We start from the raw sequence: 17,305 nt of genomic DNA, 5'->3' as shown, positions 1-17,305 counted from the left end.
AGTGGAAAAATAAGGGCTGATAGGGTAATGAAGTCTGAGCGTGGGCGAGACTTCTTATTTCATAGTTTTTTTTCACTGCTGCAGTATGGAGAAAATTTCAAGCCCCCCCCCTAAATAATTCACAGCATCAGTGCTGCATTACTTTTAATGACCTCAAACAGACGTGTAAAAAAAAAAAAAACATCATCAGTATAGGCTTGTATACCTGCAGAGCAATTAAACACTGATGGGCGTGTTCAGTGTTTGAACAAGAGGAATTTCATTCCCTCCCTCACATGCTGCCCAGGTAGTTGTATTTACCTCAATCCTTAGAGGAGCCATTCCTTCTCTGCACTGACGACTTATAATGCAGCAGTCCTTTTGTTTCACTGTGGGGGGGGGGGGGGATTAAAGCCAAACCTCCAACTTCCACTTGTGGATTCATCTTTGCCAGATTCATTGAATTTAAGATTTGCTCCTTCGCTTGATTGTGAAAAAAAGTTTCAGTTTTTGTTGGGAAAAGGTGCATTGAATATATATTTTAGGCAATAATCGACGATGATTGATGACATGATTCATTGTTTATTTTCATACTTAATTACTTTTTTTTTTTCTTCCGAATGTTCAACTAATATAGGGACTGTTTTCAGCTCCTCCATAAAATGTAAACAGGATGCCGTAGATCGGATATTTTAGAGGCAGGAAAAAAGCAGCCTGCTGAAAACAAACAAGAACTACTGTATGCATTTTATCATGTAACCACACCTCAATGGAAAATAATGAGAATTACCTCTAGAGTTTCATTTTCTATGTGTAACAAGCAATAACTTACTTTGTATTATTGATATTTTGATGTAGCGTTTGGTCTTTGACAAAAATATTATAAAATCGGCCATGACTGATTCTGAGTTGCAAAAGCTTCATCTTCAAATGGCTTGTTTTTGTCCGCCCAGAACAGTGTGAAATCCATTTTTTTTTGCACTAGAAAGCCATGAAATAGTCAGATTTTCAAAGCTGGAACCAGTGGTTGTTTGTGCAGGTTCGTAAATCACCCGCACCCAAAGAGAGGATTAATTACAGAACGGGAGCTTCAGGTGAAACCAGATTTTCAAAAATGAAAGCTGTGGGAGCCATTTCATCAAGTATTTTGTTATTTTGCATTTGTTTTCGTGTGTTCTTAAAATTGTTATCCAAGTCTACAAACGTTCTCTGGATATCAGAACTCAATATATTCTTTTTCTTTTTTATTGATTTGAACGTTCCCTCTGTGCTCCCTCAAAAGCCACGCCCCTCATTTACGTGCATGAGCGCCATTCAGCAGTTAGTGAACACGAAACATCACGATCATAATATGCTTGGAAAAACTGTGACTACAGTATTTAACCATTCACAACGGCCAACGACAAAACTCCCAGTACAAACTCCATCATCGGTTATTCACTCCGAGTGTGGGCTCGTGCACACAAGGGTAGAGAACGAGCAGGGAGGCGTGTGATTGGTTTGTCAGATTGGTACCTCATGGCAGACATTGGTTTAAGTTTTTCCAGGCCGACAAACTGCGACAGATGAAGGATTTTCCTGGTTCCTTTTTCAGAGCACAGGGGTTATTAATTTCTGTCGGGACCTAAAGATAATTTTAACGACAATCTTAAAAAGCGTATCCAGAGAAAATTACCAACCCTTCCTTTAAGGCTGCTTATCAAATTTCAAACAATTACTCTGCACTACAGGCTGCTCCGTTAGAGGGTATGCATGTGATGTCATGGTGGGCGGAGTTAGTGCACTTAAAGCCAGTGAGTGGCAGAGAGCGTGTACTGTTGTGAGGGATCAATAAGAAGTAAGCAGTAAACTTTCCATCAGAGAAAAAGTGCTGTATGAACATGATGGACGCCTTTTTTTTCATGGAAGCTTTTAAATGCATGACAGTCATAAAGCCACAGGATGAAGCAGGTGCAGTTACAGTAGCACACACTGGAAACAGTCAGTCGCATCAGGTAACCACGTTCATTCAGTTAGTGATGGATATAATCTGAGCCCCCTTCATTCTCCCTCCTCTGTGTTTGCGTCTCTAAATATGAGCAGTAAAAGAACGACGATGACTCAGCAGCTCAGGACAACAGATTAGGTTTCTGTCTGATTGACACGGCTGCTTAAATATCGAAAGATTGGTCGATGGTCAAAGAAAAATTTCTGTCTTTCGATATTCATCACAGATGGATGAATGAATTAACTTTGTTTGTGTTTGGCCAAATACTGGAATAATTTGACCATATTGTTTATGAAGTGACAGTATCCCATTGAATAACATTTCCTGTCTAGTAGGGATGCAAATTTCAGTCTTTTTTTTTAATAATACTGAACACTTAATGCATCTGCTTTGTTGGCAAATTAACAAATCAACTCTTTCAGGAGTGAGTTGTGACTGCATAAAATACTCGATTCACCATAACTTATCTGCGTGTTTGTTTTTAGACAGATGGGAACATTTCGTGATCGCTCTATTAACATTCAGCTGCAGGAACTCTGTGCCTCCCGCTTCACTTTTGCCTCAATCATTACAGCTTCTTCCTTTAGTTTTAAAAACAGACGTTTTGTGAGTCACAAAGGTGACGGACGCCCCCTTTTGGTATAAAACGGTATTACACGTGACTGCCGGTAAAATTGAAAAAAGCTTGTCGGTTAATACGTGTTTAACTGTTTAACTCTTAACAGTGATAAAAATTAAATTAAATTAGAAAGAAATGAGAGGCCGACAGTTCAACGGTTTTGTTAAATCGAGCTAGCTTAAGCCGTCGTACAGTAGCCAGCGCGACTGAAAGCTAAAGGTGTGTGTGTGTGTGTGTGGGGGGGGGGGGATCAGAAGGAAAAGTGACATCAATCCATACCCTCTATACTCAGTTTTCCCTCCTCCTATCGGAATTATTTCCCCCTTTTTAAGTATCGATTGTATCGGAACTGGTTGGAAGGAAAGCTGTTCAGCTAAGCTAATGTGTTAGCCCAACAAGATGGGATAGAAATGTTGGATCAGGGATTTGGTTGGCTTGGTCGTGACTTCATCATTGAGTCGTCAGAAATGGGAGCCTTGTGCACCACACAGGCATGATGCACATGTGACTAACATTTTCCAAGAATTACTTTATCTCTGATGTGCTTTAAAGCAAACATCCATAAAACCAATTTAACAACCATTTCAAAAATGGTAGTCGGAACTTTCTGTCGAATTTTCTCGTTGTTAAGTGTCTAATTAATCCAGCGGTAGTTGTTTGTTTATCCTTTGGTTTATTGCAGCATGAACTTCTAATGGCTGATTCTGCAAACAGTTGACGGTGCCAATTTGCAAAAATGTAATCCCAATGTAGACATTTAAATAACTGCTTGATTCATATGCGCAGAACTCCAATCCTATCCTTGGGGACCTGTATTTGCATGTTAATACCGGAGACACACGCTGTTTTCCTCCATTTGTTGTCGCCATTTTCTTCCTGCTACAATTTGAAGGAGCAGCTGCGAAACTCCGACCGCTCGAATAAAAAACAACAAAACAACATCTGACATGCATCACATTACAGTAATCTTTCAGGACTCCAGAGAGCGGTGGAGTTCAGACGGGGGCTCTGCTTACGCACAGCAACATCTGTAGCTGCACCTTGGCTCGGGCCAGGACACTCGCCCCCCCCCCCCTCTCCAGCTGATTCAAAGTGACACTTTGCTGAGCTCAGCCCCGTCACTTTGTGAGATAAGTTATCATGAAGTGGCTCTCATAAGCATGAGGTGAACAACACTTTAAAACCGACCGACCAGTCACCTTGTCCTCTGGGTGGAAGAAAAGAACGAGCGGCCCGTCACTGCAGGGGGGGGGCGCAGAATGGGACTCTCTAATACCTAACAGGGGGTGTCTTGTGTTGAAGAAATTAGCATTTCGTTCCCTTGGGTACGTGCCCTGTGATGTAGACTGTCATAACATGATCATGGTAATCAGATCAAATTATTGGAAGCGACCTGGTGAGTCGAAACGAGCAGCACGCACACACGCGAGCACAGAATGTACCGAAACCTATTGAGCATGCTTCTTCATAATAAAGAGCGGCTGCCTCATGTGCACGACGAAACATCCCAGTACTGTAGCCTGTGTTCACACAAATCAAATCAATGTGAGGTTGCACCTTTTTAATAATCGTGTAGTTCATCAGTTCACTCAATAAAAGTAGAGGATTTATGAGGGTCCGTAAAAAAGGACCGCGGCCGTGTGCTGCGCTCTCTCAGCCATGCAGCCGCAGTATTGAGCTGTGATGTTGTCTGTCTGCACACTAGCTTTATGCTACAGAGGAGCACTGAAGGGGGGGGGGGGTTGGTTATCAGTTTGACGATGAGGGATTTATTTCACTCCCGGTTAATCCTCAGTTTTGTGACTCCCCAGTATAATACCAGTCTGTTTTACAGGGCTTTGAACCCGTGTGCAGCCACGCGAAGCTCGGAAATTAAACCGCCGTGAAACGCGCGAGCTGTAATCTTGGCTCGTAAAGTTTGCAAAGTTCACAACACTTGTGCGTTTCCCCTTTGCTTACACTTCCAGCTCCGCGTTAGCTTGTTGACGTGGCGATTTATTGGCATCGAGTGGCGCCGCCGCTGAATGTTAAATTCGAGAAGGTGCTGGTCTTTTAATAGGTTGCCGGGGTGATCGGCACAGTTAGATTACATCTGATGCAAATTAGGAAAATGTTGTTTAATCAATTGCAGCAAGTAGGGGTCAGAACACTTCATGACAGGCGTTTAATGAATACCTTGTTGAAATTACAGCGACGGAGATTGCTTTTTGTTCGTGTAATTCAAGGTGTTTTTGTTTTTTTTCAGATTTCATGAACAAGCTGAAAGCTAACTGCATTCATACGGTGGATTTTAAAGGAAGAAGAAAAAGGACGGTACACAAAGGAGAGAGGAAAATTAATCATTTATTTTGAAGGAATTATTTGATGAAATATAAAATTTCTCTGATTGGTTTTTCTTTAGAGATGGTTGCATGTCAGTATCATATTTGTAGTATTGTCTTTTTGTCAGCTCGCCATGCAAAGAGTCTGACTCGGCACATTTTTTGAATTGCTTCAGTAAGTTAAAGAAATGCGTGTGTGCACATAAGAGAAGAGAAAGGAAGTAAGATCATATTTAGAGAAAATTGAGGTATAATCCCCGGAGCGATAAGTAACCAATTTAGCACAATAATGTGGTTGTTAACCTGCAGAGGGCACCAAAGGCTGCTGTTGCTAAAACTGCTAACATTAGCCTCACTCTGCAAACCAAATTGCGTCCTTTACCTTTACCGACAATTTCAGATAAATCTGCTCAGTTTCGATCGTTTTCTTAACTCTGTGTGCACATTTCTGTTTCACTGACGAGGGAATGAGCTGCCTTGTAATATCCCTATTCCTTTACACTCTCTTTCTTGAGGCGTTTAAGTTGCTAAATGCTAACCATGACGCTATTTTCCTTCCAGGAGCAGTAGTTGTTGCCATGCACGGCCTAGACTTAAGAAAAAGTACATTTTGGATTTATAGTGAAGGTTTGAGAGCTCGTTCGTTGCACACCGAGTGCTGCTGTTACTTTTTTGACTTTGAGACGCCTTCAAATGTCCTTCCGTAGTAATTGCTGTGCACACTTAGGAGAAACAAAGGCTCCATGATAATATAAGTTACAGCTGAACAGGCGATTGGCAGGAATCCGGCCTCCTTTCATTGTGTCTGCGGAGACAGCAGAATAGATGAGGGATTTACTGAATTTGCCACCCGTAGGAGAAGCTGCAGCGCGGTGACTCTGTTTGTGTGCCAAATGCTTTCCTTGAAATAGCAATGAGCTAACACCTACCGTACACGCGCTATCTGCAAATCAAGCTGATTGCCCCATGCAGCCTGCTATTGAAGTCATCGGAAAAGAATTTAAAAAAAAAAAATGGTTTTACGTGAACACATTTGCTCAGAGATGTTGTCAAAGTTCCTTCATGCTTTAAACAAACTCGTCTATTATTAGCAGCACCTTAGCAAGCAGACTCCTCCTTGTTGTTCGCTCACGTCATGTTACCTTATAACATCTTTCTGTTGGGTTCTCTCACTGATAACCAATCCAACCTTTTTGGAGGGGAGCAGAGTATATGTCGACAGTGTGAGAGAAAGACTGTTAATGAAGCAGGGAAAGGAAGGATGAATGGCGTTGGTCGCTAACGAACACGTCAAACCCTCGTGGGTAATCGAATATGTGCTGAGCTGGTCGGCACAATCACGGCCCCTCCAACTAAATTCCCAAAGTAACACGAGATCAATAGTCTCCTCGGATGGGGCGGCATCGGTGTAATTGTGCTGACTTTAACAGTAACTCGCCTCATTACATTGATCAAATGCAATAGAGAGAGAGGAGAGAGGGAGCTCCTGCGCATTGAGCACTGTACTAAATCGCTGTCAGGATTCATTTGCAATCCATGCAGCGCGGCCATGTGTGGAGTGCAGCTCCAACCACTAGATTAAATCCACTCAATGAGTCAGGGTCACCCCTTGAGTAAAATCATACAATCAAGACGCATAAAAAATAAAAAAAAAACACAAATTAGGTTTGTTTGGACAAAAGCCCACGCGTCCACTACTATCCTTCCAGAGAAGTCTAAAAGAGATCCACACGTCTGACCCGAGGTGAATAACAGTCGTGGTTTTCATTTATTTGTCTTTTGTGAATGGTCCGAGCATGAAGAAGATGTCAAACAAACACTCCCCCCTGATCGCTATCTTTTGATTGGCTCTGTTAGGAGAGCAGAAAGGAAGTCGACTCTTTGAAAAGCAGCAGCAGCAGCAGATTGGCTGTTTGAACCTGGAAAAAGAATAATAGGGAATTAAAGCGGGCGCTATTAAGTTCTCTGGGAAGTGAAATCGGCTTTGTTGACACACACATCCACTCTGAGAAAAACAGTGACAGGCAGGAGTTTATTCACAATTTGAAGTGTTTACGAGTTTCGGATGGAGTGGCTCCAAAACCCGTCCATTAATGGTGATGAAGGACGAATGTTTACATGTAAACAACCTCGCAAAGCCGCCTCCACAGAAATGAACCTAGTGAGTGAATGAATGTGCTACGGAGCTGACGCCATAGAAGGTAAACGACGGCAAAGGGACGACAAGTGTTTTTATTTTAAAGATTGATTCCAGCAAATGGAAAAAGTTCCAAATGTGTTTTTTTTGCCCTGAAAGAAAAATCCTGAAACATGTCTGAAGAGAAAAGCACTTTAAATGTAAATGTCATGAAAGCGGATCTGATTTCTAGAATATTGCAGCCATCAGACGACATGCAGCCACACAGTCGCACTGTGATGTGTACATAAGCCACACGGTTTCTAAGCTGCCTCGCTAACGTCCATATTTGCTCATCGGTAAGATGCCAGATGCAAACACGATGTTTGAGCTGGTGTTCAAAAAGGTAGCGTGAAGACACTTTTCCTACTATACCTTACTTTTTCTCTCATGACAAATTTACTTGCAAAGCTGAACATTGCATTATTAACTGTACGTCCACCTGCTAGCAGTCGATGATTGCAATCCACTTAATTGGCAAATTATGCAGGTGTTTTCGTAGCATTGGTGCAGCCAGCTGTTGATCTGAATGAAAATGTGAAACCAATGGCAGCATGTGAATCCCACTGTGCACTCAGACCTACTTGAAGGCTAATCGCTGTCATCTGGAGAGGGGGAAAAAAATCATTCAAGGTCACTATCGTGAGATTCTTCTCAAAGATTGAAATTCAATTCATATCTTCCAAAGATTTTTTCTTTTTTTTTTTTTGGGGGGGGGAGCTAATCAGCAACACTCTGTAGAATAGCAAATAGATCAGCAATAAATCCAGCCAGTGAATCCTGAAGTATGTACTAATTAAAAAAATATGAATCAATGCACCCAGAATCGATTTTGAATCGATTCCCGGCCATCGGTCACTCGTCGTTTGATGATGTTGATGGATGCACAGAGATGTGACCACCCTCGCCTCCAGATGCGTTCAGGCAGATTTGATCACATGTATACTCGAGTTAACATGTGATACCGCTGAATCATGTGAACGGGTCCGAATATAAACCAGCGAACTTCTTTTTTCACCCTGAAAGGCCTTAAAGCCGTAGCTGCAGATAGCATTTCAATATTATATAGGAAATAGAAGGAGTCTGACATATCAGAGGACAGGATATTAGTGCAGAAATGATGATTCATTCATTCATTCAAACATTACTGAAAAAGGTTTTTGAATAAAATGATGCACGCATTGCTAAACCTCCTATGCTTTTTTTTTTTATCTCTTTGCTCGTCTAAGGCTCAGTCCCATTTCACCTCAACATCATTCCACACGTCCGTTCTGACTTGTGATTATTGCTTCGCCGGTTCATTGGAAAGGACTCTCTGCTCTTTTATAATTAGCAACAACCTCACATCTGGACTGCGCTGACTGTAATTTAATCATCTCTCTGGTGCTTGGACTGAAATACAGCCTCAAAGCCAGGTTGTTATTAAAAATGATTTCTCAGAACTTTGACGCTCGCGTCTCCGCCACCTGTCAGATTGTGATTGCTAATGATCTTTTATAACGATTTCATCATTTACCCAGATTGCATCCCACTCCATTAAACTTACTCCATAACCACTTATAATTGGCCAAGCTTTCAGACTACTTCCTGTCCCTGCAAAGTACTGCTCAAAGGCATGGGGTAGAGAATGAGAGGACAGGGAGGCATGTGATTGGTTTATTGAAATGGAATGGAATTGAAGTTTTTCCAGCTGCTACAGGTGACAGATTTTCTTCATTCAGTTTATTCACTGGACATAATTATTAATGTCTGTCAGGACTTAAAGACAAGTTCAAGCAAAATCTTAAAGAAGTGTATCTGGGAAAAAAAAAAAAAAAGACCAACCCTGCCTTTAATAAGCTCAAAAAAAAAAAAAGAGGAAAAATTACACATGTGAATGATCATTGCTACTAAACGGTTTCCACCCACCGTCCCAGTCCAGAGCAGATGGAGGTTAAATAAACAGACTTAACCCGAACAGAAGCTGCAGACTTCATCTATCAGCTCAGGGTCATCGCTGCGACGTTCCACGTCAACGACTCGTGCTGCACGCGAGCATCTCCGAGACGAGCGGCGCTCTCTTACCTGTGGTGTATTTATAGATGCGTCGGGTTTTTGGAACTCAGCTGTCATGCTTGAGGGAGTCGGAGGAGCCGAAGTGAATTGTCCTGCAGTCGCTCAGGGGAGCACACATACCTCTGCTGCTCAATGAATAGATAATTCTGTTTTCGCTCGGCTGCGTCGCACAGAGATCTTACACAATAGGAGCCGCTGAGCCCGTCTGAGCTGCCTGCTTTGTGTTTACGGAGTGAGACTCGTGAGTTAGTGCTGATTCTGCATGTGTCAAATGATGCTGCTCTGTTCATCAAACTCTTACCCAACTTATCACGTGTGCTGCAAGTTCTTTTGACTTTAATTTCAATATTCAGATGAGGAAATTGCCCTGAAAGCCATCTGATGATTTTCATGTCAGAGAGTAAATTCCTCTTGGTGGTTTCGGCCCAGTTGGTCTTTCATCTCTTTTCACACGTACGAGAAAAAAACTCTGGAGATTTTTCCGGAAAGGGGGTCTGCATGTGTGAACGCAAACAGTCTTTTTCTTCACCCGGAGTTTCTTCTTCCAGACGCCTCGTATTGAATCCGCCGCAAGTCCGAGTCGGGCGGCTGTGAGAACGCTGCAGGATATTCTCCAGAGAATTCAGCGCGAGCCAATAGGAGGGGGGGGTGACGTTTGTATGCTGTTACTGCTGCACGGTGCATCGAGAAGTCCGCACGTGAGCACCGCGATCTCCGCCCGTGCACGTCACTCTCCACTCTTTTGACGTTGTCGCTCCGTTGGACCACACGTAGCATTGATATGAAGTCGTTGTAGCTTCGCGTAGCAGACTCTGTCGCTTCTTTACGTCAAGTCTTACCTGAGGATAGCCCCGCCCCCCCCTCCAGTCTGACGGGTACGAGCTCCAGCAGATGTGAACAGCCAGGTCGGAAGAATCTCCGGAGCAATTCCCCCGTAATTATCTGGATGTTATCCGGAGTTCATATGTGAAAACAGCTCATGTTAGATCGAGTAACTCAGTGGATTGCCTGATAAATTCCATCTAAATTTTTGCCTCTTAGATTTGTCCAACAATTCCTCGACTGCTGTTTGTTTTTTAAAAATTATTTGGTGCGGCGTGAGAATCCTTCCAGGGACGAAGAGTCAAACAGAAATGTAACATCTTTTAATCGAACATCTTTTTATTTTGACAACATCTGTCAGGAGTTTGGTACTCTGCCACTCGATTCAACGCCAAATGTGTTTTGTTTTTTTTTCTTTGGTAACAGTCTGTAACCGGCACTTCAGGTGTGAAAAGCGCTTTTGATAGTCATTGAACATTTTGTAAATGTGTTATCCAGTCGGCTATTTCAAGATGAACTTACACAGTGATGACTGAAACCAGACAGTTTAGACAATGACATCAAAACGCAGAACACCTTCAAGGGATACTTCACCCATTTACATGAAGCTGTGTATCATTAGAAACATGGTAGTAGTGTTGAATGGTCGTGAATCCAGCCCTCATTTTGCCCTGAGACGAGAAAAATATTTTTTTTTGCATGACGCATAAATGGTCATGTTGCGTCACGTAAAGGCAGGGAAGAACTACAAGTCTAGATCCTCATGTTTTGATCCACTTAAGCTACAGAAATATAGTCTGACCATTTGACAGATGGTCAAATATAGTCTACAGAAATATAGGCTCGCTCTGGTGTTCAGTGGGATCAGTGGGCGTGGCCTGTGGCGCTGTGCATTCTGGGAGTTGCGGTATTTGATTAAAATCAGTTTAAAATAGATTTTCTGCTTTTCCTAGGTCAAGAAGGCACCAAATAAAAAAAAAAAATCACATTTCTACTCCATATATGACACATGTTTCACTACAGATTAATGTTTCAAATGATGAAGTATCACTTTAATGAACCAAAACATGGATGTAAATCAACTCCCACTTTTAAGTTGATCCAGTGCTGAAAAGTCCTGAATGCTGATTGGCTATTTAAATTGTAGCAGGATGTAGCTCTTTGGGTTTTCCTGTGGTAGAACTTGAAACGGTGACTTCAGACGACGCCTCCACCAATAGGGAGAACCAAGAGTTCAACTCTCATTGCTGAATGATGTAAAGCAACAGGGGAGAATAACAGTTAATGTTTATTTGTATTAGTGAAAACCAATAATAAAGAGTCGCATCATTCTGTTAAAAAAACATTGTTTTATTTGAAAGTAATGTTTTGGATGTTTGTTCAGTGAGATTTGGGAAGTGTGAATTTCCAGGCTTTGTTTTTTGGGTTCTTCTCAAATTGTCCTCCTAAAATCACTTTGAAGAAGCCAGACTTGAACACTTGTGTCCTGATTTCGAGTCGTGGCGAGGGCAGCCTTCAAGGTTGATCCCTGCGAGACTTGTCCCGTGTCGCTGTCTTTAAATCCGAGGACTCAGTCAGCGCAGCACATGGCCCGGCCCGACCTTGTCCTCTCTCACATGCGCTCACTCTGGAGCAGATTCGCTGTGACAGGCCGGTGTGAGTGAACGGAGCATCCCAAAAAGCCCCGAGCTGGACTGTCCTGGCCTCCCTGATGCTCAGCTGTACGTCCGTGCTGAAAGACGTAAATCACACTGTTTCATTCTTACTTTGTCATAGAGCTGCACAGACGGTGTTTTATTTCTTTTGACATTTACACACTGCTTGAATTGAGCTCATATTCAAAGCCCTTGATGGGGGGGCAAATATTAAATATTATATTACATATATTCATTGAATGCCAAATCAACAACTCTAATTATTCTAATATGAAGGAACAGTCCATAGAAAGCCTCAACTTGGGGGTGCTGGTGGCGCCGTGGTTAGTGCGACCTCAGAGCGTGCAGCCCAGGTTCAAATCCGACCTGCGGCATCCTTCCTCCACGTCATTCCTCTCTCTCTCTCTCTCTCTCTCTCGTCGTTTAAAGGGGCGGTTCTCAACTTGTCTCGCCTCAGGACCACCAACTCCTTCGTTTAAAAATAGGGACCCAAACGTTTCTGATATTTTTCGACCAATCACAATTATAGAAATGACAAATTGTGGCGTTTGGATCTCAGTCGGTTCAATGAAGATCCAGGACCCACCAGACTGGGTCCCAAAACACCTTCTCGGGTCTCCTTGTTGTCTCATAGTGATCTTGTTGTATGTGGTCTACACGAGGATGATAAAGCTGATAATCCGCTCACCTCCTCCGCAGTCTGCTCGGCTCTGACGACGTTGCTTCATCTTCATCCTCTCCTGTCAATATTATCATTTCAGTTATGGCTCGGCTCAGGGTGAGAAGACAAATATTGACACTTGCTCAATTGAAGATGTTGATTATGCGAAGTTATTCTGTCTCATAATAGACTTGGCTGTTGTTGATGCGCCTGCACTCTTATTTCCCCGGTGAACCCAGTCACACACTTTCATGTTCATTTCATCTACTTCCATGTTTTTCTCTCAATGTCATCTTGTTTTATCACTTCATTAATAATTGAATATGAGTTTTGAGTAAGTTTGGTTTTTTTTCTCTCATTTTTTGATTTAATGTTTACAGTGGATTTAGAAAATGTCAGGTTGGTGGTACAGGATCAGGCTCATGTGTTGGATCAATCGACCAATCAGAGTTGAAGCAGGAGCGATAAAGGGGGTTCTAGGTACCAAACTAGTTCACGGCTAATGCTGCAGTTTGTTGCTTTCCTTTCACACAAAGCTCATCATTATTTTAAAACCTTAAACTTCTGATGTCCTCTCTCTTTACCCGCACAGAGATGGACTCCTTTCGCATCATTCTCTACTCGCTCATCTTCCTGCTGAGCGCCTTCGGCAACCTGCTCATCATCGTGGTCCTGATGCTGAACAAGCGCATGCGGACGGTCACCAACTCCTTCCTGCTGTCGCTGGCGGTCAGCGACCTCATGATGGCCGTCTTCTGCATGCCGTTCACCCTCATCCCCAACATCCTGGAGGACTTCATCTTCGGAGGGGCCATGTGCAAGATCGTCACTTACCTGATGGGTGAGGATGAAGTGTTTTTTGTCTAAATTGAGTCGTCAAGCAGCTTGTTTAATTTGATGTAGGGCGTGCGGTGCTTTGAAAGTTGGCAGAAAATGATGAAGCCATAGATCTCCTCGGCTGGCAAAGTAATCACTAAGCACTTTGTACTGATCAATAAAACACTCTGGTAGTCCAGAGCGCTGGAGATCATATTTATTGCCCCATTGTTAAGTAACTTTTTCGCAGTCACAAGACATGCTGATGCTGAAGATCATCTTTGCTTTGATTTGTTTCACATCCGAGGACAACCCGGTGCATCAAACACATTTCAGAAACTAATTGAGGTCATTCTGACCCAACGACGGGCTGAGAGCTGCAGCTGAGGCTCCATTTCGACCGAAGGTTTCCACCTTGTCTAACCAACACTGTTGTCAAATTTCAGGTAAAAAACGACCAATCCACACTGCCGAGTTTTGGTTTTAAACCAAAACTCGGCAGACTCTAAAAAAACTCTAAAATATCATCAGAATTGTCACGGCCTTAGACCCGTACAGGGACGTACTGTACTCTGCCGTTTCGTATCTTATTGTATTCCATTATAAAAGGAGAGAAAAAAAACACTTTGGACAAAATTAAGGTAAAAATGTGGAAAAAGAAAAATTAATAATAAATGTGACATTTGGAGTCAAATGTCTTCTTCTTTCCTGTAAGGGGTCATTCCTTCTCCATTTTTATTCAAATGAAAGGCAGAGAAAGCGGCATGAAACGTCTGATTCATTGTCAAATACTTATTCACACTAATTATGCTAAACAGAGCTGTCAGGAAGAAGAAAAGGAGGGTTGGATTGATTGTGCATTTCACGCGGTTCATTCACAGACGTGTTCGAACCAGAGAAATTTGGCCTCCCCTTCGACTCGTCAGGATCCCGAGTGCGTCCGTAATTCTTGCCTGAAAATTGCTCTACATCCGAATCAAAACCGGTCTTTTCAAACTGCTTTTCTCCGGTCTTGATTCCGCCTGTCGGAAGATAACCATCATGCCCAAAGTGCTCGAACAGTCACACATCTCCGGGAGTGTGACTTAGCGATGAGCTGGCGCCCATCAGGCAGGACTCAAGGTGCCACGTGAGGCCCGAGTCAGACCAAGCACAAGAAGACGCAAACGGAACCGAGATCCTCCTGCTCGCCTCCCTTTGAGCTTTGAATGGTTGAGAAGAGCCGCTGAATGGTCAGGTCCACAATCCTATTATTGTCTCGGAAATGCAATGCTACCTGTGAGGACAGGCAGGACTGAATCTCCTTTTCAATTACGGAGCTGTGATGAGGAGCGAGAACGCAGCAGGGCCAGCTGCCTCCGACTGAAAATCACAAGATAGTCTTTTCTTTTTTTTTCTTCTTTTCTTTTCTTTATTTTGTCCTCCATATGCAGTATGTAAGCAATTTCACTCAAGGAAACGATGAATCAATAAACTGAAAACTGGCCTTTTGTTCCCCTGAATAATATGCAGAGGATGTCCTTCGATACAGATTATTCTTCCAGCCTCTGTGTGGTACAGACTGCCATAACATGATATTTTCTCTGACCAACATGTACATATAAATACATTTGAATTTCTACCTTTTTTTTTTTCTGTGACGTTGTAAAATATGTGACCAAGTTTTTATTGTGGTCTTTGTTTAAACATTAGGAAAGATATGGAGGAAAGTCATTATTTCTTGTTGCCTTAAATTAATTAATTAATAGGCTGAGCGGAGTCAACTGTCACTACATTGTCTTTCATCCTGTACAAACTTTGATGCGACCCGAGGCTCATCGAATGGACATCCGTCGCTCCTGTTCAATGTGAAGAAATTTACCCCGAGGGAAACCCCAGTGCCAGACTGCTTCATAACTTTCAGAACGAAATAAGATTTTAAACTGAGTCAATGAAATGTAAACTTTTAAAAAGGGTTAAATGCAAACAATCTACGAGACAAATGATCAACGGGCATCAGGGGTTCGTACTTTGTAAAGTCGTGATCTCTACATGTTAGAAGAGTCAAAGACGTCAAGCTCTTAGAAAATCCTCCGCTCGGAGGTTGCAGTTGTCCTGTGTGATAATCAATACATCCAAGGCCTGGTCTCTGTATCACTCATCCTTCAGAAACAACCCTTTAACTCCCGTCACCATGACTGGATTTGCAGCGTTTCTTATTGACGTTTGTTTTTCGGGGTTGATGTTTTCAATTGAGAGCCTTTTCCTCTGAGTTGAAATTGTGACGAAGCTATCCGCGGCACACGACTCTCGCATGCACGTGCCGAGACTGCACCTCCACCAACGAGTAAGCAAACCTTGACGAGCCCAGGAGAGAAATCAGGGCTGCTTGTTTGCTGGGAAATGTAACTAAATCAGCATCTGCGTATAAAAAATCCATATTAATGAACCCTCATAAGTGTCTACCATAAATTCCGGACTATAAGCCGCTACTTTTTTCTCACTTCGAGCACTGCGGCTTCTACTCCGGTGCGGCTAATGCATGGATTTTTTATGGGGGACTATGAGCTTCTGCCGCAAAAACATTTGACTTCGTCACGTCGGATCTTAATATCAGTCATTTTGCGCTTCATGCACGCACCCTCATGATGGAAAACACACGGAGAAATACATATGATGCAGCTTTCAAGTTAAAGGCGATCGACCTGGCTGTCAAAGAAGCTAACAGAGCTGCTGCACGTTAAGATGACACTGACAGCGACAACAGAGACTGAGGAAGTGAGTAATGAAGTCATTCTGAGGCAGTGAATGGATGGACTTTTTCTTGTGAAATATATTACGGTCATCTTTTTCATCAGCCGTGTTACAGACACCGTCGGCTAGGCTTCGTATTGTAACGGTTCATGTCGTAAAGTCAGTAGTTGATAATGTGTTCATAATTCCGATTATGTGGAGAGTCAGTGAATGCACCAGCGAGAACGTGTTGAGTGGCTGTATGAGAGAACGCTGGGGGAGAGAGTTGGATTGTTACGGCAAGTTATGGTTTTGTCCTCCGCTGTAAACGGCGTGGTCACGGCCGACAGTGATCGGGTTATTAAAAGTTATTATTTGAACGCTCTCGTCGTCCTTTAACGTCCGTACGGACGCTACAGTATTTGCAGATGTTACCGGTAGCCTACGTCTGTGTAAATAGCTCTTGTTATAGCGTGGACACCTGCGGCTTATAATCAAGTGCGGCTTATATATGTACAAATACATTTATTTACTTATTTTTAGCCGGTGCGGCTTATATCCAGGTGCGCTCAATAGTACGGAATTTACGGTACTTGTGCTCTTCCAATTAGCGAGACCCCTCCATCAACCAAAACCAATCACTACACCGGACCATTATGACTTTCTACACTCATTGATTCTGTCAAAGCCTCTCTGCAATCTGTTTGTTTTTGTTGCTTGTTATTATGATGCAATTACAAACCAACTAGCAGCTTGAGTACCAGCCCAACGAATCACCCCGAGGTGCAGTTTGAATAATGTATAAGAATTTGGGTTTTCTCTCCATCTCGAAAAGTTGTACAAAACTAGCTGGTGCGGGCATCCCTTCAGGTTCCTTCAGGCCAACGTTCAAATGAACGCTTGAAGAATGAAGTGAACAGGCCCAGATTCAGCTCTAAAAATGTAAATCTCCTCTCCGAGGAAGAGTTGCACTGAGAAAGCCTCGACTCCACACACTACAGGTTTCGCTCTCAAGCCAGTTATCAAGCAGCCTACTGGGAGTGTTTCGCCTGACTCAGCACTAACGAACAAGAAAAGGGATTAAAGCTTCTTTTTTATCCCCAGATGAGAGGAGAAAGCACGGGAGGGGGGAGGGGCCGGGGAGTGAGCATTTAGTTGGTTTAGTTGACTGGTAATTAGTCTGGCAGCACCTTGGCCCGAGTCGCAGCAGAATCTCCTCAGCTTAAACATTAGCCGCTCAATACTGGAAAATGTCAGGTCTGGGAGAGAAGCCTTGATCGGCTCTGCTGTCTACAATCTGCTAAATGAATGGGAAGCAATAACTGGGACACATTGGTAAATGGATCTAACCATTCATACACTGCTGGCATAGGCTGAAAATCATCAACATTTAAAAAAACCTTGGGGGGAAAAAAGAGTATTTCTGCTCCAAATCCATTAGCGACTGTGCTAAGCCACAGCAGCTAATGTAATCATTACTTCCTAACTTACATTAGCTCTAA

The 17,305-nt window shown here is 42.9% G+C and overlaps 1 protein-coding gene across 2 annotated transcripts in view; it reads left to right on the top strand.

Annotated features, from left to right (window-relative positions):
- Nucleotides 1-17,305, top strand: part of LOC306818676 (cholecystokinin receptor-like) — a 45,594-nt gene that overhangs the window by 15,871 nt on the left and 12,418 nt on the right. The window contains exons 1-2 of one of the 2 annotated variants that reach the window (XM_079336371.1): nucleotides 11,381-11,700; nucleotides 12,868-13,116. In XM_079336371.1, the coding sequence (XP_079192497.1) occupies nucleotides 12,870-13,116 (247 nt within the window). In that variant the 5' untranslated portion in view covers nucleotides 11,381-11,700; nucleotides 12,868-12,869. Of the gene's footprint in view, nucleotides 1-11,380; nucleotides 11,701-12,867; nucleotides 13,117-17,305 lie in introns of those variants that run through there. The other variant, XM_079336370.1, reaches the window with a different exon arrangement.

The sequence above is a fragment of the Symphodus melops genome (assembly GCF_947650265.1).
Source record: "Symphodus melops genome assembly, chromosome: 23".
NCBI lineage: Eukaryota > Metazoa > Chordata > Actinopteri > Labriformes > Labridae > Symphodus > Symphodus melops.
This window is presented reverse-complemented; position numbering and strand designations above follow the sequence as displayed.